The sequence below is a fragment of the Patagioenas fasciata genome, chromosome 1 (assembly GCF_037038585.1).
Source record: "Patagioenas fasciata isolate bPatFas1 chromosome 1, bPatFas1.hap1, whole genome shotgun sequence".
Lineage (NCBI taxonomy): Eukaryota > Metazoa > Chordata > Aves > Columbiformes > Columbidae > Patagioenas > Patagioenas fasciata.
This window is the reverse complement of record NC_092520.1, coordinates 147165252-147187571: the sequence shown is the minus strand read 5'-3', so window position 1 is coordinate 147187571 and position 22320 is coordinate 147165252. Positions and strand designations below refer to the sequence as shown.

Genomic DNA, 22320 nt, shown 5'->3' with positions numbered 1-22320 from the left:
CTGCCGTGTCCACCAGGGGCTGGCTGGGCTCCAGTCCACCATAGAATCACTGAATAGTTTGGGTTGGAGGGGACCTTCAAGGGTCATCTAGTCCAGCCTCCCTAAATGAGCTCGGACATCTTCAACTATCAGGCTTCTCAGAGCCCAGTCCAGTCTGGCTGTGAATCACACACAGAATCATAGAATGTTAGGTATTGGAAGGGACTTCAAAAGATCATCTAGTCCAATCCGCCTGCCGGAGCAGGAACACTTAGATGAGGCTACACAGGAAGGCGTCCAGACTTGTTTTGAATGTCTCCAGAGTAGGAGACTCCACAACCTCTCTGGGCAGCCTATTTCAGTGTTCTGTCACCCTCACTGAGAAGAAGTTTCTTCTCAAATTTAAGTGGAACCTCTTGTATTCCAGTTTGAACCCATCACCCCTTGTGTTACTGTTGATTGTCACTGAGAAGAGCCTCGCTCCATTCTCGTGACACTCACCCTTTATATATTTGTAAACATTAATAAGGTCACCCCTCAGTCTTCTCTTCTCCAAACTAAAGAGCTTCAGCTCCCTCAGCCTTTCCTCATACAGGAGATGCTCCACTCCCTTAATCACCTTTGTTGCTCTGTACTGGACCCTCTCCAGCAGTTCCCTGTCCTTCTTGACTGGAGGGGCCCAGAACTGGACACAATATCCCAGATGTGGTCTCACCAGGGCAGAGTAGAGGGGGAGGAGAACCTCTCTCGACCTACTAACCACCCCTCTTCTAATACACCCCAGGATGCCATTGGCCTTCCTGGCCACAAGGGCACAGTGCTGGCTCAAGGTCATCCTGCTGTCCACCAGGACCCTCAGGTCCCTTTCCCCTACACTGCTCTCCAGGAATGGCCCATCTACCACCCCTCTGGGCAACCTGTGCCGGTGTTTTACTCGGCTGCCAGGGACTACGACTGCCCGCAACCGTGCCCAGAGGACGCGGAGGTGGGCCCGATCCCGGCTGAGAGAACCCCCGCCCGGCACCGCGGCCCCCAAAGCCGGAGGGTGGGCGGGGCCCAACCGCGGGGGCGGGGCCTCATGTGCTCGCAGCTCCGCCCACCAAGCCCGCCCTTCGAGAGAAGGTAAACAGTGTTCACACACGCATGCGTGTTGCGACGGCTGGGACTACGCGTGCGTACTACTTCTCCTTCCCCACTCTCGTTGTGTTGCTTTTGCGCACGCCGCGGGGGAGAGATTTGACCTTCTTCGCGTGCCGTCCGGCGCGAGGGTTGGTGGGTAAGGCAAGATGGCGGCTGTGGCTCGCTGCTCCCGGGTTCCCCGCGGCCTCTTGTTGCCAAGGGCAGGTGAGTGTCACCGCCGCCCAGGGGCCGGAGTGCCGCTTCTCCCCGCTGAGTCGCGGTGGAACCAGGCTGCCCTTGCGCTCTCGGCCCGAGCCTGCACGGTGTCAGCGGCCTGCCTGCGCTCACCGCGGGGCGCTCTCGGTGGGGAGCGGGTGAGGGAACTCGTAGGGCAGCGCCTGAAAAGCAGCTGGTGAAGATAACTGCTTGCTTCCTTCTCTTTAGAGAACTGGGGTTTGCTGCCCTAATGCCTGCGTGGGGTTGGCTCAGGCTGCCGGTGTAGCGGTGCAGTGGGTTGTCTGCCCGGGACTGTCAAAATCACGGCAAATGAAATGCTGCCTTGTAGGCTAAAAGGTTGAATTCCTTTTACGACCTTGACGTTTTGGCCGTGGTCTATAAGCGTGCTCAGTTACCGAAAATTATATATAAAGCTTGTATTTGGGCCTTTGCTGTCAAAACAGAGCTGATATTTAGTTAAATTGATTCAGCACATGCTCCTCTGTTGAGTAAAGTGAGAGATGGGAAACAGGACACGTTGGTTGATAAAAGGGAGGAAAGAATTTGACATGCTTCTGATTGTAGCTATGTGTCTTTCAAAGAAAAAAGATTGTTCTTGTTTACTGTGGATATTTGAGGTTTAATTCAAATCAGTTCTTATAAACTGCTTCAGATATGGATTGTTAAAGTAAATTTGCAGTGAGAAATAGATTATGGTTAGTGAAGAAAATGAAATTGTACTCTTCTGGGTAAATAATCTCTGAGCAAGTGTGTGTTACACCGAAGCTCAGAGCTTTTAGCAGTGTCGCTCAGTCTGGCGATACTAACATGAGTTCTGAAAGCTGTATGGATCTATTAAGTTATGTAGTCCAGAGTTATTACGTGTTGGTTGCATTTTGACAGGGCTCTGTGCCACATGGAAGGTCCTTTACTGGTTCTGAATCAGTGTGAGGATCTCTCTGACCTGTTTTCTTTGAGTCTCATGCACATCCTTAAAACTCAGTTTTTTCTATTTTGTGTAACGTGGTAGTCACTGGGCACTAAGCCATAGATGGTGATATATTGTGGCAGATTTTGTACAGTTATGGAACAAGAAAAGAAGTACACCAGAAAAGACCTTGCAGAATCAGGAAGGTGACAACAGGAGTATATGTGCAGGTGGGATAATACAAAAGAGGAATTGGATGCTATTTGTTAGTGTGACAGTCATAACATCATGAAGAGCACATCATCAATAATTTTTTGCAGAAATAACAGCAAAAAATCTACAAAGTAGTTGAACGACATGTAGAATATTTTTCAGATTAACTTTCCTGTCCTTCTTACGTGGTTTGTTTAATAATTCTGTTTAATAATACTTTTTTCAGCAGGGGTTCACAGTGGACTAAAATGTTACTTTTAGGTTTTGTATTGTAAGGACTGAAATATTCCTATCTGAAAGTAACATATACTGTTAGTTCTCCTAATGTGGATATTGTGTGGTTATTTTTTTTTTACAAACCTTTAGATTCTAGAGAAGTGTACATAAACGTAGTACTGAGCTTTCTCTTTTACCATCTCAGCATACTCTGTAGCTTCTTTGCATACTTGAAGGAATCTTGTTGGTTATAAAGAACCCAGTCATTTCTCTGTGAGCATGCCTTTTCTAAAAATCAGTAACAAAACCCTCGTAATTAGAACACCACAAGAATAAAGGTAATAAGTTAATCAAACCATCTCTCTCAGTATTATCCTTTGTACTTGCACTCAAACTGAGCTTGGTTAATGTCTGCTCTCCAGGTATCCATTACACAGCTACAGGCCTTATTCTGTACAGAGTATTCAGGATACACTCCTGATTTCATTTGCAACTTTATTCTGTTGTTGTTGTCATTTAAAAGATTAAATTAAAAAAAATCCCTCTTCCCCCCAAAAGATTTTTGAATGTAAAAATTTAGGGTATAAGCTGCATGTTTGTATATTTCGTGTCAGATAACGTTGTAAAGATAGAGTGGTATTTTGTTTTAAAACATGCTATATTGGAAATCCATTGAAATCACTGTCTTCACCTTCACAGTAATTTTGCAGAAGTATGCATGAAGTTTTTAGAGGGCAATGTGAAATTAACTAGATGGTGGAAAAAGCAGAGATGGAAGATAACTGGTGAAAATAGCAGTGATGAGTTGGCACGTTCTGTAAAATTTCAGTTTGAGGTGGTGTAAAGTTTAATATGAACATACTGCATTACTTTAAGAACCTGACATAGTTTTAAGACATTAATTGGATACCACAGAAGTGTATATTTCTATTAAACTGCAGCAGATCTTTGACAAGTTGTGTGGGATTTTGGCTTGGGTGTGGGTTTTTTTGTTTGTTAGATTAGTATTGTATGTTTTGTTTGTTTGTTTTTTGGGTCTTTATCAAAGGGTATATTTTCCTTCTTTCTCATACTTAGTCTCAAGGTCTCTGCTCCAGTAATGGAGAGGCCCTGCGTATCTGCCACTTTAAGGCAGATGCCATGCCCAGTTTAGCTGTTCCCGATCTTGGAGCTATTTGGTAGGAGAGTTGCTTTTAAGGAAGTCATATACCTACTTGAAGTTTGTGTAGGTAATATCTTATTTTGTCCCATTTCTATCAGCCAATTGGAGTATATCTTCTAGGCATATTGTATTAATTTCTTAAGTACAAATGTATATATAGGATTGCTTTATGTAAGTGGGTGCTAGCCTACTTTCAGGACAAGGTTGGAGATGTGGTATGTTTTTATTCTAATTTGTGCAGTATGGAGAGAGGAGGGATAGACAAACTTTTAGGTACAGAAATGCCTCCTTAAGGCACTGAAACCTTGCTTTTTTTTTTTTTTTCCCTGTTTGAAATTCTATTAGCTGATCTAACAAAATATAATTTGTCCAAACACGCTGTGTCCTTTTTGTCGTTTTAACATCATGGCTACAACATAAGTGTCACAGGGTAACTGGCAATACATAACCATATGTGGATAAAAGGTACTCTTTGTACAAGGGGGATTTTTTTGTGGTTTCCTAATGCATCCTGATATCAAATATTAGTCTTGTTTTCATGATAATTCTTGGTACATAGATTTATATGGGGCAGATGAAACTTGCTTATTCTTATCCAGAAAATGCTTATGGCCATGACTTCCTAAAAGTTGGGAGGTCAGGTTCTGGGATTCTGTTATATTCTCAAGCTAGTTTTCCAAGGTCAGCTCCTACAGTCTGCTCTTGTCAACAGCCAGATGTCTGTACCATGTTAACACACTCTGTATTTCGTCTGTTCCTTTCTTTTTATAATCATGGACATGTACTAACATTAAACACTTCTAATTTCAAAAATCTCTTTTGATCAGTTAATTTCTTGCTTTTGACTAACTTTGTTGGAAGAGACATAGGCTTCTTCTCTTCAAACTCCCTGTTGGAACTACCTTAGCAATATCCTAGTGATGTCCTGTTTCCCTGGCTTTCAACTTTTCATTGCTCTTTGAGAAAAGGAACAACTTGGAAGCAGTTCTGTATGTCATGGCTCTGGCTCTTTGCATTTCTTCGTTTCTCCTCACTCCCAGAGATTCAATAAAGGAGGGTTGCTCTTCCAACATTTGGGTGTGCTATATTTAGACTGAGGTAAAAAGTCTGGTTAACTGCATCTGGAGTGATTCTGAGGTCTTTATCCTGCAACATCCAGATCTGGATGTGAATATACTTGAATGGGAACTACCTGTAGCAAGTATTGTTTATTTGCTTAACCTCTGTGCTTCACCTTATACATCAAGTGCTAATGCTAACCAGTGAAGCTTTACTTGCTGTTTAGGAACTGATAACCTTAGTCAGCACTTTTCGGGTCATAATTTGGTCTTTGACTTTTATAGCCGCTTCCTCAAGCTTCCTGTCCTCTGGTCTATCCAGGTGTCTCTGGAACAGTCTGTCAGGACTCTTGACATGGGAAATTTTGCTGAGGGAGATTAGAGGAAATGAATCTGTCATGACAAAAATAACATTAACTATGGTTTGATGCTGATAACTTTTAGCTTATAATGTGACTCTCTCCTGTTTTGTGTTGTAGGCCCTGGCATTTCTGTGTTAGCTGCAGCACCATCTGTGTTGCCGCAGCACCGCCAAGTTCATCACGCGGTGATCCCTCATGGAAGAAGTGGACGATCCTCTGTTAGTGGCATCGTGGCCACTGTCTTTGGGGCTACAGGTTTCCTGGGACGCTATGTTGTCAACCGTTTAGGTAATATTCACCAGCAGCAAGCACTAAGTAAAAAAATTTCAGTGTTTAACAAAACTCTGGTTTTACTTCATTTTGCAGGATAAGCTAGAAATTTGTAGCATTTTGGTTCTTAAAAGTACAGCAGTGCAGAAGTCTTTTGTGTGATATTTTCATAGTGTTTGATCTGCTAAAGTGCCAGGATGTGATAATTAGTAAAAGTTGGTTTAAACTAGGAAATGTAGAAGCCTTTGAAAGTTTTTAAAATGATTAAAATAAGTCATTCTCCTTCAAGTACTGTTTTTCAGTCTGTAAAATGCAGATCTGAAGAGCATACAGCTCTTTCTTTCTTCTGGTTTTGGCCTTATTAGGACTTCTTAGGAAAATGTTTGCAGGAATTTGATTGGAATTCTTTAGAATTGCCATTTTGAATTTAAGTATTAGAAAATAACTCTTGCCTTTTTTTTTTTCTTCTCATTTCCATGCAACTTAGAAAATGCAAATATCCTTATGTGACACATTTTTAGGTATTGTACTGGTATTTATAGCACACACAATGATTGTTGTTGTTGTTGTTCATGAGCTTATATTGTTTCTTACAAACATCTCTGCTTGGTCTTGCAAGCTCATGAATTCCAATGATGTAGGTTCCAAAACTTACTTCTATGCTACTTTTAGCTTTGCAGATAACTATTCAAGATATCTGTGTGCATTTGTTGTGTGTTAACGTCACAGAAAACAAGGAATTTTTGTATATTCATAAGTTCCTCTGCTTAAAGTGATGCAGTAGTTTGAGAGAAATGAAACTTCTTTTTGAACACTTAGGTCGCATTGGATCTCAAGTAATCATACCCTATCGCTGTGATCGGTATGACCTCATGTATCTGCGACCGATGGGTGACCTGGGGCAACTTCTCTTCCTTGTAAGTCTTTTAATTTGGCTTTAGATCAAATACAATGCCATTGCTATACAAGGAAGTCTGCTAATCGTTCTCAAAGTCAGAGCTCCAGCTATTGTTTAGCCTCTAAATGGAAATTATGTGAAAGAGCTTTCTTTGATTATGCCTATCTACACATTATCTCATCTTTTTCCCATTTGATGCTCTGGTTACAGGAGTGGGACTGTAAGGACAAAGACTCTATCCGAAGAGCCCTGGAACACAGCAATGTGGTCATTAATCTTGTTGGAAAGGAATGGGAAACAAAGTAATTTTCTTTTTTTTTTTTCTTTTTTTTTTATTACCTTATATAGATAGATTTGCACCAGGTATTGGGTATTGTGGCTACATTTACAGCATGTGTACAGTATACAGTGATGCTTACATTGTTCTTGGGTTCTATGAAAAGGCAAAACCGAAATTTTACATATAAAAGTTCTTTCATTTCTATGAATAGTTAACTAGAACCCTGGTTGTGATCTGCTCTTGAAAAGTGTGTTTTTTCTGTAATTTTCTAGTGTACAACTTTTGATCTGCCAGAGTGTTCATTTTACAGCTTTCGTACACCTTACAGATGTTTGCTGGTTGCTTTACCTCTAGCTGACAGAGAGTCGCTGGTTTCTGTGAGACCGTATTCACATTGTTGCAGAAGAGGGATAGTTCCTTTTTGACATACATTTAAAAAAATCCCATATTTATTTTATGTTAGAAATACCTGTAATAGCCTCATATTGGGGTTTTTGTGTGTGTGTGTGTGCAATTATGTCCACTTTATTTAAAGCGTTGGAGAGAACTGCCAGATAAAAACTCATTAGTTGTGTGATTTGCCTTTATAGGCTACACAATTTTGCTGTTGTAGTAGGCAGAAACAAATGTAGATATCAGTTTCATCTACACTTACAAGCCTAATGCCTTTGCTCTTTTTTTTTGTGAACAGCCATTTGCTGTTGTAGTGTCAAATTGTGTAATTATTTTTCCTAAAATAGTATGTCTGTTGGCAAGCACCTATTTCAGCTGTTTCTTGTCTAGTCAAATATCATACATAACTTCTGGAGACACTTTGATTTTTGAATTCAAATTCGTAGAGGTACTTTTTTTTTTTTTTCCTGATAGTCACGTAATTCCTTGTCCCATTGTTGGAGTCTATAACATAGCTTATTTGGGAAAGACCCACCAGACCTAAACTAACTTTAGTCTTGTGCATCTGTCAAGGTTTTTTATTCTTTTTACATCTTCTTCAGACTTTGAGATGTAGGTGAAAAGGTACAAACTAACCTGTCAGGATTTTTTGCACTGTTAACTTAATTATGAACATAAGAGTTCAAACACCTATTGCTGTCAAAATAGAAGAAATTTCTTCGTAATAGGAGAGTGAGGAAAGAAAAGAGACTGTACATTTGGCCCAAGGCAAATGTAATCTTGGTTCATCTTTCATTTATGTATTTCATGTGTACTTCCTCCTTGAAAATTTCTGGACTCATGTAAAAAGTATGATTTATGCAAGGGAGGTCTCTTTGTTATTGAAATGAAGTATAAGGACAACAACAAAAACTTTCATTCTAGTTAAAAGCCCCCAAACCTTGTCACCCCCATCAGTTTCAACAGATTCAAAAGCAGAGAAGTCTTGGTACATGTTAAGGACTTCTGAATGGTGAAAAATTACCACTGTATTGCACAAATGTTCCTATCATGTATTTTATCTGCCATGTTGGTATCATTGATGGTGCTGAGATAAAATTGTATGGTCTATTAAACACGAGGTCATGCTAACCATTGTAATAACCTCAAAGTCTATGAACAACTTAAGGAGGGGAAAGAAAAAAAATAAAATCAGAAGTTGAGATTGGTCAAAAAATTAAAGCCTGCCCTTAAACATGTTCCTCCTTGCCTAGTACTAGTGTACAGTGCCCTCTGTGTATGCTATGTTGTTTGGAAACTCCATAGTTACAGGAGGGATGTTGTTTGTTCTTGTGTGTTTCTAAAATCTATTTTTGTGAGTAGAACAGGAGTGATGGTTCCCAGGATCAGATTAGTTATTGAAGGGTCAAAAATAACTTTTTAAGGCTTTCTTTAGACTCCAGTGGGATCTGAAGAGCTGTGGGAGTAGATAAGGACAGAGAGAGAGGCATTTGCACAAGTTGTTTGTTCTCCAAAGCAAATGGAAAAGATGGAGCAGGGTGCTTACAAGGACAATATAAAGACATGAGAAGCCAATTCTCTTTCTTGCAGTCTTGTGATATTTAGAAAGAATTTGGTGATTGTTGCCAGCCTATAGTGTCATTTCTGCTGGGAGACAGAGCTTCTGTATTGTTATTGATTAGATGCCAAACTAGATTACAGTTGAACCCCCTAATTTAGGCCCCTTGAATGCCATAAAGTGAGTGAAGTTGTTCTTCCTGTATGCTTCTCCTTAAAGTCCTTTGCAGTCCTTTACAGCTGCCATGAAATGGTTCTAACTGTTATGTCAATGTAAAATTTTGCATTTACATAAACACCTGAATGGTGTTTGGTCTGGTTTTGTCCACTTGCCCAATGTCTAGCATCTGCTCGAACTTAGGCTGCTCAGAACTTTTGAGCTCTTTTGTAGTGTGATTGAGAGCATCAAATCAAGTCAAATTTGGAACAGGTATCGTAGAAAGACAGCTTTGCTCTGAATTCAAGATGCAGCACTTCTCTTAAAAAAAGATAAAATCTCTTTTCACTTGAAGTCTTCCATCTGTTACAAACAAGTGGGCAAGAGGATTTTTTATACCGATTTAACAGGTGAAAAAGCAGACAGTACCATTGCTGTAATTGAAGCTTGCTGTTGTATTTCACTCTCCTCATGTTTTTCTTATGTGAAGAGTCCCTCATGGAAGGAAACTTTGTAACAAGGAGTGTCACAATAGCTTTTTGAAATATATTCAAGGAATATGTAATGATTGGTAGGGAATTACTGTTGATTGCTCTTAAGTTAACATTTGTTTTTTTGCCTTGTTCTAGAAACTTCAAGTATGAAGATGTATTTGTAAATATTCCTCAAAGTATTGCACAGATAGCTAGGGAAGCTGGTGTGGAAACACTCATTCATATCTCTCACCTGAATGCTAGCATGAAGAGTCCTTCCAAATACCTCAGGAGTAAAGTAAGCCTGGAATCCTGAATATGTATTCAGAGAGCCTACTTTTGTGTGTGTGCATTTTGTTTGTGGTTTTGTGGTGGTGGTTGTTTGGTTGTTTTTTTTTTTTTATTTCACAACTGGATCTGTTTGAAGGAAATCAGTGTATGAATTGACTATGGAATGTTTTCTGCAACTGAGGAATTTTTGAGTTTCTGTTCATATTTGAACTAGAAATCCTCCTTAGTACTTCATGTGCCTTGAAGGGAAATAGAACTTGTATTTCTGAAAACTCTTCCTTTCTTCTAGCTGTGAATATCTTTACATCTAAAGTTGCTGTCATTAAGAAAGAAGAACTAGTCATATGATGGTTTGGGATCTGATATGAAGCCTAACATCTAAGGCTGGAATGATGGAATGACCTAGCAAATTAAGTAGTTGATGCCAAAATGAGTGCTACAAGGTGCATGATAACAGGCCCTTGGAGTGGGATTGTTACCTGTGCAAAAAAAAAAAAATCAGGTTTTGGTATCCTATTATTTTTTTTTCCATATTAGGAGGTATATTTTTCTATTACTGGTTTTCTCTTTTTAATATAGGTATTGTCCCAGTTTCAGCTATTTTTGTTTTATTTGAGCTCATTGTACTGCACCTTGTCTTTAATATTAAACTCTTTTAAAACCAGGTTTCAAATTTGGTAGCTCTCAACATACAACAGCCCTACAGGATGGTTAGACCTTACTGTATTGGCCAGTCCCATGGGAAAAGCAGATAACTGCCGCTGAAATTTCTAACTCTATGTAAGCAGTTCTTGGAGTGTTCCGATGACGTAGCAGGGATTATGTAAACCTTCTGTTTTCTTCCAAGCTCTAGTCTGGGTTAAGCAAGAGAAGTACTCAGGTTAGGCCTCTTTCTCTTTGAACGTTACTACTTTAAATTTGTGTCATTTCACAGACTGTTGTATCTCAAGTAGAAGAAATGATCTGCGTGTTTATGGGACTTCTGGGATGTTTTGTGAGAGCTGTATCTCAGCATAGCGTCTCAAATATCAAATGGCTCGGATACAAATAACTGTTGTGCTACTGATGGTGTTGTTTCTTTGAGTGCTGTAGCCACTTCTGAAAAAGCATCCTTTTCTGGTCTGTTCAGAATGAATCTAATGGATGTGTTCATTTTAATTGAATGATAGGCTGTTGGAGAGAGAGCAGTGAGGGAAGCATTTCCAGATGCTGTAATTCTGAAGCCCTCAGAGATGTACGGGAGAGAGGACCGATTTCTCAATCATTACGCAAGTATGTACTCTTGAAATAATAAAACTATATGTGATTTGTATACTTGTCTGTAAAGAAAATGTGATTTGCTTTTGAAAAACAGATATATGTTTTTATCAGAAACGTTCTATATGTCAATAGCTGAAAGTGTGTAATGGAAACAAAAGCTTTCATGACTGAATTATTTCTGGAATTCTTTCTAAATCTAGTTAGATTTTGCTGTGTGTGGTGTTTGTGGGTTTTTTTGGTTTTGGTTTTTTCGTTTGCTTTTTTTGTTTGTTTTTTGAGGTGGGTCTATGTACTACTGTGTTTTGTTTATTTTTAATTTAAACTGTTCTGAGCTAAGGTTTGGTCATCTCAGCCTTGAAAGTAGTTCATCATGAAAGTAGTTTTTCAAGTTGGTAATGTGGGAATGCAAAAATCGATCTGAGTTGTTCTGGGCTCAGAAGCAACTGTAATGACTCTGGTGTATCACCAACAAAATTTCTAGACAAGATAGAGTTGAATCTGTTTCTGTCTTGCAAAGCTGAGATATCTTCGAACCACTCTAGGTGAACAGTAAATACAGCTTTACCATGACTGTTAATAAGAAAACTAAATGTGCATTGAAAACAGCACTACTGATTTTTAAAAGTTAGTTTTCAGAAGAAATCCATACTCAGTGTAGTGCAACGTGCCTAGGTTATTGGTTTACTGAAAGGATTCACAGATTTTATTCTCAAGTTATATATGTGTCTTTTTATTAGACATGCGCTGGTTTGGTGGTGTGCCTCTTATTTCTCTGGGCAAAAAAACAGTGAAGCAGCCGATATATGTAAGTTTTCTATAAAACAAGAGAATCCCAAATCCTCTGTGTGTGTGTGAGTTGAGTTTTTTCTTTTCCTCTTAAGAAACACTTCTCAAAGAGGAGTGTGCGCATGCGTTCATGTATTCTATTGGTAATTATCTGAATTTGTTTCTCACAGGTGGTTGATGTAGCAAAGGCAATTATAAATGCCATTAAGGATCCTGATGCTAAAGGAAAAACATATGCCTTGGCTGGGTAGGTTACTTTTCTGATTCTAATTAAGTGAAGAACTTCTTTTTGGTGTCATTTTTTGGCATGCTGCACAGTACATTTAATTTCTCCATCCATGCACACAGTTTGAGCTGCAATAAATTCCACCTCCTTTTTGGGAGTAAAAATGACTCAAGCTGTTATTGCGAGTACTCTGAAAATCCTAGTTTGGACCCCATTGCATTTAATGTTATGTGTGTGCACACAAAGAAATATGCAGTGTTGGGAACTTTGGAGAAAATTCTGCTAAAGCTGTGTGAAAACCACCTGAAATGAGAGTGGGTAGAGACTGGATCTCTTGGAATATTTGGTGTGCAAAAGCTCCAAGTCAGATTATGTCGTTAACATTAAGAATAAATGACATGGCAAATGCCAAGTTAATAGGTCCATGTTTTGCTATTCTAACATGGCACTGGAATTGGTCTTCATGGAATATATGTGGTAGAAGGAACATTAGATTAATTGATAAAGAAAGCAGTTACTAATTAGTTGAGATAAAAATTATGCTGAAGAACTCCCTTTTTTTCTTTTGCATGCATATTTCTGTCTTCCCCACTTATACACTGAAAATGCGTGTAGTATCTGGATGTTGCAAAAGGCTTATCTGCGATTACATTGTTTTTGCCATATTGGTTTTGTGATGCTGTTACAATAACAGCTGTTTACTCCTGTAGTGCAGAGACCATTGCTAGTTTGTCTTTCACTTGTGTGATGTCTCTTTCTTCAGCACTGTAACTGAGCTCTTGAGGAGGATGTTATCCCAGCAGCCAGGCCAGATGTGCTGTGTGTGCTGGTGCTCTGGAAGAGGCACCAAGCAGCTCTTCAGCTGCTTTTGGATTATGATGCTGAGGAACTTCTGCTCAAAAACTAGCAAAATAAGAGGCTAAAAATGGTCTGAAAGGACCAACAGCAACAATAAGGTTATTAAGTAACTTGGAGTGGCTTTCAAATCACTGGGATGATATGAAGTGCCACAGTAAAGAACAAGTGGAAAAAAAGGCTAAACAGCCATTCAAAACCACTTTTTTATCAAAGAGAATAGACATGTAGGTGTCAGATGGACACAATACGAAACCACAAAATGCGGCAAAATTAACCTCAGGAATGACTATTTTATCTCTTGGGGGCAAACTTGAAGATGGGTCAATATGTATCCAAAACTGCCTGCCACAAAAGAGAGGTGCCTGTTTTTAGGTTCATCTCTATCTCAGCAGAAGCAGCTGCTCCAACTGCAGGAGAAATTGAGAAGTGCACATTAAATAGAATACTGCAGCCAGATGGAATAGCAATTGGCTAAACTTTGAAGGTATTCTTACAGTTTCACATTTTTGGCACTTTATGGAAGGCCAGGAGTTCAGTGCCCAGGTTTCAGAGGCAGGAATTCAAGCATGGATGCCAGGCTCTCACTGCAAGGAATACAGTTTCAGGCACATAACAATGACTGAAAACACTTTGAATAAATGATGATCTAAATGGAAGATCCAAGTTAGTGTTGTAAAACCAAAGGAACTCTGAAGCATACCTCTTGACTAAAGCTTTATGAGACTTTTTTTTTTTTTCTTTGAGAGGAGTTACCAGTTTGAGTTTAAAATACTAATTTTGTAAAAGCATTCTGTTTCTGTGTTTTTGTTTTGTTTGTTTAGGGTTTTTTCCTTCTTTTTTATGGTGGAACAGAGTTATAGCTATGACAGCTAGTCACGTTGTTGCTATGTCTAAATGACTGAATATTTGGTATGTTTGTTTTTTTTTTTACCTCTTCCCTTTCCCCCGTGGCATTGATTTTGCTTCATCCACTCTTTCAATCTTCTCTCTTGAATGCTAATGCGCTCTAGACTTTGCTGTCTGCTAGTGTTGTGTTTAGTGTAATGACACTTCAATGTGACTGTTCTCACTGAAGCTGTATTGTTAATGTTTGGTAATTTGTAAAGTTACAAACAGTATCTTTATTTTCACATTTTTAAGTTTGGTTCTACTATACATCCTTACATGGTTCTTACATATCAGTACAAAAGTGAAATTTTCTTATGCTGCCTTTGGATAGACATGAAGATGTTAAAGTATAAGGGCAAAAAAATTGGTAAAAAAACCTGCTAATGACTAATGAAAGCAAAGGTGGTGTCTTTTTTTTTTTTTTTTAATCTCACCTGAGTAAGTAAATTTGCCATTACTACTTTTTGCTGTGTTTCTCTTGTAAATTCTGTTAACAGAGGAAAACTTAATATCTTGGTTTTCATGGTAGTCCTTTAGTGTAACTTCATAAATGCAGATCTCTCCCAGGTTCTTTAATCCAGCCACCTAGGTGAAGTTGATAAGGAGTTTTGAGTGTTGAAATCTTTTGAATTCTCCCAAATATGCTAACCTACCTCTAAGCATATTCATTAGAATGTTTTGCACTAATTTGCTTTTACAAACTAAAGTAGTAGTAATTTGGGGTTCTGTCTTTTTTTTTTTTTTTTCCAACATTTATCAATAAATTTTGTTTGAGGTTATTAACATTGCTGTTCTTTTGGAAGAACATGTCAATTGAAAACCTTGATATCTATGAGATCTTGAGTTCATCAAACTGAAATTCATGTTCTTTGTGTCATAATCTTGGATTTCTGGACTGTGTGAAGTTTTGCATACTTACTTTGTTGGGGTTTAGATTCCAATGGTAATTCAGTGTCTCCTATTTAAAAAAGAAAAAAAAAAAAAAAAGACTGAAGATGGAAAAAAAAACTACAGTCTTTTAGAAGGCCCCTACCTCGGAAGTAATCAGTCTCAAGATGATTGTCATGTCACTGAGGTCTCTGCCTGAGTTGAAAAGTGTAGCAAATTGTTAGGAGACACACACTTTTGGTGTGTTCATTGCTGCTTTGGTCATGGTCAGCAGGAAGTGATTTTGAAGGTTTAGCAGTGAGCTCTTGTGTGTTGTCGTGAAGATTTTCAGAATGTTTTGGAAGTTGCCTTGAAAGCCAATATCTGTTTCAGTCTGATCCATCTATGAAGAGTATTAAAATCTAAGGCAAAGTTTGAAGAAGAAAGGAGTGGGAACTCCCAATGGTATATATTTCTCTTAAGCTACTGCAGGTGTACAGGAGACTGACTGCTTCCTTCTCTCCATCTTGAGATGTTCTTTTGGGGGAATTTATCTTAGTTTCTTCCTCTTGCTTTTGAAGAGGATAATGTGTTCCTAATCGAGCATAGGCAAGTGAATCACTTCCCTTGCAGCCATTTGCTACCGAAGATGGGAAGTCTTGTTAACAAACCTTTCTTAATTTTACCATTTGCTTTCTGGCTTCATTCTATTACAAACTGCCAACTGGACTTGCACAAATTCAGTCCTGTCCCAGCACTGAAAATCTTGTGTCATGATTGTGGTGGGTCATTCTTCGCCAGCAGCCAAATGCCCACCCAGCTGCCCACTCCCTGTCCTCAAAAGAACAGCAGAAAAAAATAGTATGACGAACTTACAATTTGAGATAAAGGGAGTTACTGTCATGGGCCAAACAGATCCAACTGGAGAAAGTTAATTTACTGTCAATTATAATAGAATAGTGTGAAATAAACACCAAAAGAATAAAACATCACCACCTCCCTGCCACCCTTTTCCCAGGCTTGACTTCAGTCCTTCACTCCCAGCTGCTCTCCCCCGTCTCCCCAAGCAGTGCAGGGGTGTGGGAAATGGTGGGTTATGGGTCTGTTCCTACTAGCTCCTCTCTGCTCCTTCTTCCTCCTCACGCTTTTCCCCAACTCCAGGATGGGCCCTTCCATGGGCTGCAGCCTTTCACATGAACCTGCTCCGCTGTGGGCTTTCCATGGAACCACAGAGGAGTCTCTGTTTGGGTGCCTGGAGCACCTCCTCCCGCTCTCACCTTGGTGTCTGCAGAGCTGTTTTTCATGCTTTTTTCCTCACTCCTCTCTGCCCCTGTGGCATTTCTGCCTTTCCTTAATTATGTTTTCCCAGAGACGTTGCCATTTTTTCTGAGGGGCCCAACCGTGCCCTGTGATGGGTTGGTTGGAGCCGGCTGTGCCCAGCGTGGGGCAAACCCGACCTCTCCCCACAGGCTGCCCCTGCAGCTCCCCCTCCCAGCACCTGAGACAAAACAATTTTGCACTTTGTGATTTACACTGTTACCTTTGCTGGTGTCAGATGATGTACATTTCTAACTGACATCTTAAATTCGACCAATACAGAATCTTGAGAGCCGGAATGTGTTCATCTCTTCTGAGGAAAATGACAAATCTGGCAAATTGTGTAGATTGACCAAAACTAGGCCTTTGGTAGGCTTAGGGGAAGTGTAGGTGTGTGTATTAAAATTCTTGTCTCTTGCCACAAGTTTTTAAGTATATCTAACTTACCTACAATGTTTGTTGCATTTTCTTTCAGACCTAACCGATACCTCCTTTACGACATAGTCGAATACATCTACTCCGTTTCCTATCGAACCTTTCTTCCCTATCCACTTCCACGTCCTCTCTACCAGTAAGTGGGACCTTTCCTTCACTAAGAACTTGGAATCCACCAGGTGGCACAGAAGCATAAATAACCATTCTGTTGGTTATTTAATACTGTCAATTGTTATTTAATGTGATGAGTGCAGATACTGGCTTTCCGTTGGTACTCATTAGTTACATAGAGGCTTCTGCTGAGGCACAGACCTGCATTTGATGAGCTAGTGTGTGAAAGGTATACTTGTAATAAACTTAACTATTCTAGAGTCATTGAACAGCTTTGCTTTTGCTGAGTCAAAAAGCAGAAAAATGTCCTAAGCAGGAACAATCAGTAGCAAACTAAACAAACTTCTAATAGTACCACAAAGAGAGTCTGTATGCTGCTGACTGCAGGCCCTGACAGATTTTTCTGCAACAGCTTAAGGTATTGCTGCTGTCAGCTGTCCTTCCAGTCTGGTGAGCGCTGCCACCGTGGAAGCAGAGTTGGGGTAAGGGTGGGTAAAGGTATTGTTCGATTTTGTAGTTCAGTCCTTTGTATTGATTTGAGCCAGTGTTGAAGCTAATTTTTTACTGAGATCTTGATCTGGGAATCTGAGCAGTGCAGTTGTGAGCAAATATTTCTCGTTCTGAGATATGAGAGCAGTAACATCTTTAGAAGACGGTAAAAAATTGAGAGATAAGAAGGGAAAGTTGTAGCATCACTTCAGCTGACTACAATAGATTAACTCGGCTCTGTTTGCGTGGCCTGAGATGCTTCTGCAGCTGTGTGGTTTTGGCCTCAGGGGGCACAGAGAAACTGATTTGCTGAATTGCAGCGACTTAGTGCTTGAAAAACTGTAGTATAAATCTGAGCTTGGGCTTAGTCCTTGAGGCATAATAAGACTTCTTTTTGAAGAGCTACCTCAAACACTAAATGCTGTTTCACAAGTTGCCCTCAGCATGGTTGAAATGTTAATGTTTGGGCTACTGTCCTAATTTTAAGTACAATGTGAACTACTAAGCTAAAATAGTCAGCTATGTTAGAACTCTCCTACCGATCTGCTGATAGGACTCAATGTTGGATTCATGTAATGGATGAGGAATAATGCTAGAACAATATCTTAAACTGTTGTGGCCATTTCTGAATTGGCTGTAGAAGCATTGGGTTAACATGGCTCATCTCACACAGAGCAGCTTGTTAAAATGTAACTATGTGTGTGCATATTAGTTTTATTCACATTTGCTGCTATCCATGTTATGCTGGACTAAACTAAGTGGCATTTCATATTTTTGAGAAAAGAGTGCATTAGGTAAGCCTAATGCTGTTGATGTGCAGTAACTTAGTAACACACTGGTCTGCCAGGTGAGCACTTCAGTAAGAAATTCTACTTTGAATATTGTTGGTCCCAAGATGCTGAGTGAGAGCTATAGTGTTTTTTTTATTATTCTTATTTGCCAGATTTTATTTCTTTCAAGGGAAATTTTGTTTCTGGAAACTGCAAATACACTAATCCTCATCCTTTTTATATATGCAGATTGTTCCAGATTCCATCATCTTGTTTGTATGGCTGTTAAATCACGTAGTTGTCAGCAAGCATGTTTTTTCATGGAGGCACTGAATCAAACTTCATGACTAATTGGATTGCTGCCTACACTACTAGGGAACAGAGTTTGGAGGAAAGTCAGGGGCAAGACTGAACCCTCTGGTGTATGGGGAATTGGATGTGGAGGCTTACTTTCCTCACCACTAATGCTCAGTTTTACTTCTAGATATCTACTCATCCATTCCCTTCCAAAGTAAAACAATAGATCAAAAAATTCAGTAGCAAACAGTTAAAGATACCAGAAACACAGCTAAGAACTTGCTGGCTGACACATTTACTGCTTTAATGAATTCATAGCTTGCAAAAACAAGTTTTTGTGCACTGTCTGTTAAGTGTGAAATATTTTTACGAGTTCTCATTTTATTCTGTGCATCTGAATAATGACTATACTTCTGCAATACTATTTCTATTCACAGTTTAGTTGCAAGATTCTTTGAGATTAATCCATTTGAACCATGGATAACACGAGACAAAGTGGACCGGGTAAGTGTAGGTCAAGTCATGAATTCTTCTTGGGAAATGTTTCATTGTGTATTTGTAAGTTGCACTTGTTTTGCATTCAGGGAGTGCTGAAATCTGTGTACCTCATGTGGTGCAGTACAGGGTTTTTCAAAAAGATGGACCCAGTGTCAAAGGGATAGTGATTTTAAATTGAGTCCATCTTTTTGAAACACCCTCTATTTCAGTCAGTTCAATGGCTATAATTTGATTATAAAGAATTGCTTTCAGACTGTCTGGATACTACAAAAATTTAAATTTTAAAAGATGTCTATATATAACCTTCCTCAAAAATGGTGATGGTTCCTGCCATGCAATTGCTGCAGCTACTGTTCTGTAATCTTGCTCTTAACTTGTTTGTTCAGACCTGTTACATTTCCAACGAGACAGATACACTGTCAAAGCAGTCTGGAGAGTCCTCTGGTGTAGTCTCACCAAGATGTAGGAAGAGAGAGACACTAACAGAACTTATTTTGAAAAAGGCATCATTATAATGTAGTCTTTCCACTAGCATTGATGGAAGAAGAATAAACATATTTCTCTAAATTTGTTGTAAAAAGTGGTTGAAACAATTGGTAAGAGGGTTATATAGCAAGAGCTAACATGATGGGGGCAGGGAAAGGGCCCAAACTTCTTATGTCTTAGATGTGGTCAAGGCCGCATGCTTCACTGTGTCCCCACCCCACTCCCCCAAAACACATGCTATTGAAAATAGCAAAGCCCAAGCAGAGATTTGATGTGCAGTGTGGAACTAACTGATGGAAAAGGGGTACTCCCCACTTTTAGGTAACTAGTGAATTTATGTACCTCTGGATTAATTAAAATCACTTGTACCATCCAGCTCATGGTATTTTTAACAAGTCACGTTGAGCTGACAGCACTGGATACAGCCCAAATTCTTGCTTAACGTTAGAATGCATTTCTCGTGAACACATTTCAGCTTCATGTTTACTCTTCTTGGAGTGCCTAGTTGGGGTGGAGAAATAACTTACAAAGAAACAACTGCAAGTAAGGAAAAAGTAGCAATTTATCAAGTATTGATGTCAAAACTGTTGGCATATGTATAGGTTTGCAAAGATAGAGTCCTGTACTCTGGCAAAATCGAAGCGTGCTGCTGTCTGAAATTTTTGCAGAGTTGGGGTTTAATGCCTTTTGTTATGATGCAATATCAATAACCTATTTTGACCCAATTGTTCCAAAATTAGTTTGAGACAGGATACTACCGCAAATCTGAGAGAACTGGGCCCTGTACTTAGAACTACTTGCTGAATAGCTGTAAGCAATTGATTTCTATGTTTACATTTATCCATCTGTGAAATAAACAGGTTTCGTATTCTGTTTGGAAACAATTGTGAAAAACTGTGGAAAGTGTGTGTAATAAGAGTTAAGCTTATTCAGGGTCTAGTACAAAGTGCTTTTTTTTTTTTTTTCCCCCAAACCAGTGACTCATCCCCTGTATTAAAGGGCTGCCATTGTAGTTCTGTTGGCTACTACTCAATATGAGTAGGATGTAGATGTAACATATCCTGAAAACCTTACTTCTAGCTGCCTTTGTAGTTTATAGAGTTACATTTAATAAAATAAGACTGCGCCAAATCACTAAAACTACTGCAGTTCAGCTGTAGCATGGATATTGTAACAGGGAGTTTCTCTGTCACTTTGTGTCTGATTGTATTTCTTTCCTGGCTTCTCATTCTTAAGTAATCTACACAAAATTAGGTGTGGTTGACTTAGACCTTTCAAGGAATAATTGCATAAAATAAATCCCTGTTTTCGAAGATACAGGTCATATGTGTTGCAAATATGGTAATAGAATTATTTGTTGTAAGTGTTAAATATTTACAACAGGACCCTGTTGTAAACCATGCACAGAGAAAAAAAAACCAAGGTGATAATTCAACATATGTTTTCTTAACAAAGTAAAATGCATATAATTGTGATTCAAAGATGCCCTCACAAGTTTGACCTGATTTTGTGGTTGCAAAGCAGTAATCTTCCTGATAACATATACCTGATGAAGAGAAAACAAAGATAATTTGTGTGTCTAACTGCTATTTATTCCTGAATCCATATCTGAAGCCTGAAAGACTTTTTGCCAGATGCAAAACATCTGTATCTCATGTTGAAATACACTGGGTACTCAATACCTTGTATAATTACACCATAGTTCTGTAGGGCCACACTGAATCCTTTCTTCCTTCTGAGGAGAAAACACTGAGTGAAAATTATGGTCAAGGAACTGAGGCTGACCCACAGTTGGCTGGACCCATATTTGTGTTTGAATAGGTCTTCAGATCCAGTACAAGATGCAGCAGTGTATTGTATTGCAGGATTCTTTCTTGGGGGAAACAGTCTTACATCAGCAGCCTTGAAATTGTAGTAGATTTTCCCAAGAGCTGCCATTTGTAGCAAATTGTTTTGAGACATTTTGAATGTTTCTAGTACTATGAATTTATGGTAGTTCACTTCCATAAAAGAAAAAAAGGTAACCTCAGGTATAAGTACACAATACTGACTTTAGTACAGGAATGATTGCATTGGGTGTAATGCTATTCATTCTATCCAGTGAATTCGGTTGTCTTTTTTTTTTTGTTTCCTTGTTTTCAAAGTTTCACACAACAGACATGACACTTCCTGATCTACCTGGTTTGGAAGACCTGGGTATTCAACCAACACCTTTAGAACAGAAAGCGATTGAAGTTCTGCGCCGTCACCGCAGATACCGCTGGTTGGATGCTGAGCTGGAGGAAGCAAAACCAGCTAAGACATATCCCATGTAACAGTTGATAAGGTGGTTACTTAACACTTCTTAAACTGCCTTTGTATGACCCAATTTGTTTGGAGAACTGTGTACATACTGAGTAAAATATATTAATCGTGTAAACTCTGTTTTACCAGTGTTGTCTTTTTAATTATGGAAGACTGTCATTGAAGTGCAATTTGTCTCTTTAAAGTCATGAAAGCAAGTTTACAAACTGTTGCTTAGCTCATGAACATTAAAATATTTTGAAGGTTGGGACGGGAGGGATTGTGTCTTACCACTAGTTGGTTTTTCCCTTGGCTCTCAAAGCAAGCGTGTCACTGAGCTTTATTAAGTGCTCAAGTAATTTGAATAATACTGCAGTTCAGGATTATGTGGCCTAGAACATGTCCTTTCTGGTACTGCCGTCTCGTCAGATTATGAGGTCTTAGATAAAACCTCATTTTCAAGTTACTGATTTCTCTGCGCTTTGTTTTCTGCCCTGAGCAGATTACTGAAAATGCCAGCTGAAATGGCACAAGCTGTTTATAAGGTCAGGGAGCATCAATCGGATGTGTTAACAAGTTTTTACATGTCATCTGATCTCTTGTGATACTTATGTGTGCTGTGGCTCATAGGTATGAGGAAAAGTGTCATTTCTTCCATTTTTAAATGAGAAAGTCTATTTTTAGATGCTCAAAGCTTTTACGTGCTCAGACATCATATTTCTTTTGGTAAAATGGATAAGCTTTACTTCAGGATTAAATATTTTCAATTGTTTCGAGATTAAGAAAAATCCCTGGCTGAATTTGGTCAAGAGCTGTGCTTTTTCCATATCCAAAGAGCTGCTGTAGGCTTTTGGTTACATTTTGGCAAGGATGTGGTTAGCTAGGGTACAGTTTAGAGCTGAACGGGTTCGTGCACAGGGCTGAGAGCAGACACCTAGATCTTCTATATGCAGTGCAGTGTTCTGATGGTTTGAAGATGTTTCTTGAATTGAGGACTGAGCTGCTAGTTCTGGGAGCAGGCCAAATCACATTAACTAGTATGAGTTGAGATTGGTAGGAAAACTAGTTTTAAGCTGAGGCTGAGGAGAGATAAAATGAATGACAGAATATTTTGTGTCTTCACTTCCAAGTTTCCCTAATACTTGCCTTTGTTGGATGTGAAATTGGAGGGATGGAA

The 22320-nt window shown here is 39.2% G+C and overlaps 1 protein-coding gene across 1 annotated transcript; it reads left to right on the top strand.

Moving 5' to 3' along the window:
* The first annotated feature begins 1170 nt into the window (after positions 1-1170).
* Positions 1171-21279, top strand: NDUFA9 (NADH:ubiquinone oxidoreductase subunit A9). Its single transcript, XM_065844660.2, has 11 exons — positions 1171-1323; positions 5371-5541; positions 6343-6440; positions 6632-6723; positions 9438-9579; positions 10742-10844; positions 11570-11637; positions 11789-11865; positions 16250-16345; positions 18314-18380; positions 21005-21279. Exons 1-11 carry the CDS (start codon positions 1266-1268, stop codon positions 21173-21175), a joined length of 1143 nt encoding a protein of 380 aa, XP_065700732.2. The 5' UTR covers positions 1171-1265; the 3' UTR covers positions 21176-21279.
* The last annotated feature ends 1041 nt before the right edge of the window (positions 21280-22320 follow it).

What these genes read in the sequence shown, in the direction of transcription:
- NDUFA9 (XM_065844660.2), top strand. Translation starts at nt 1,266, where the DNA reads ATGGCGGCTGTGGCTCGCTGCTCCCGGGTTCCCCGCGGCCTCTTGTTG. An exon ending in CCAAATACCTCAGGAGTAAA is followed by an intron (nt 9,580 to 10,741) that starts GTAAGCCTGGAA and finishes ATTGAATGATAG; the next exon opens with GCTGTTGGAGAGAGAGCAGT. An exon ending in CTTCCACGTCCTCTCTACCA is followed by an intron (nt 16,346 to 18,313) that starts GTAAGTGGGACC and finishes TTCTATTCACAG; the next exon opens with TTTAGTTGCAAGATTCTTTG.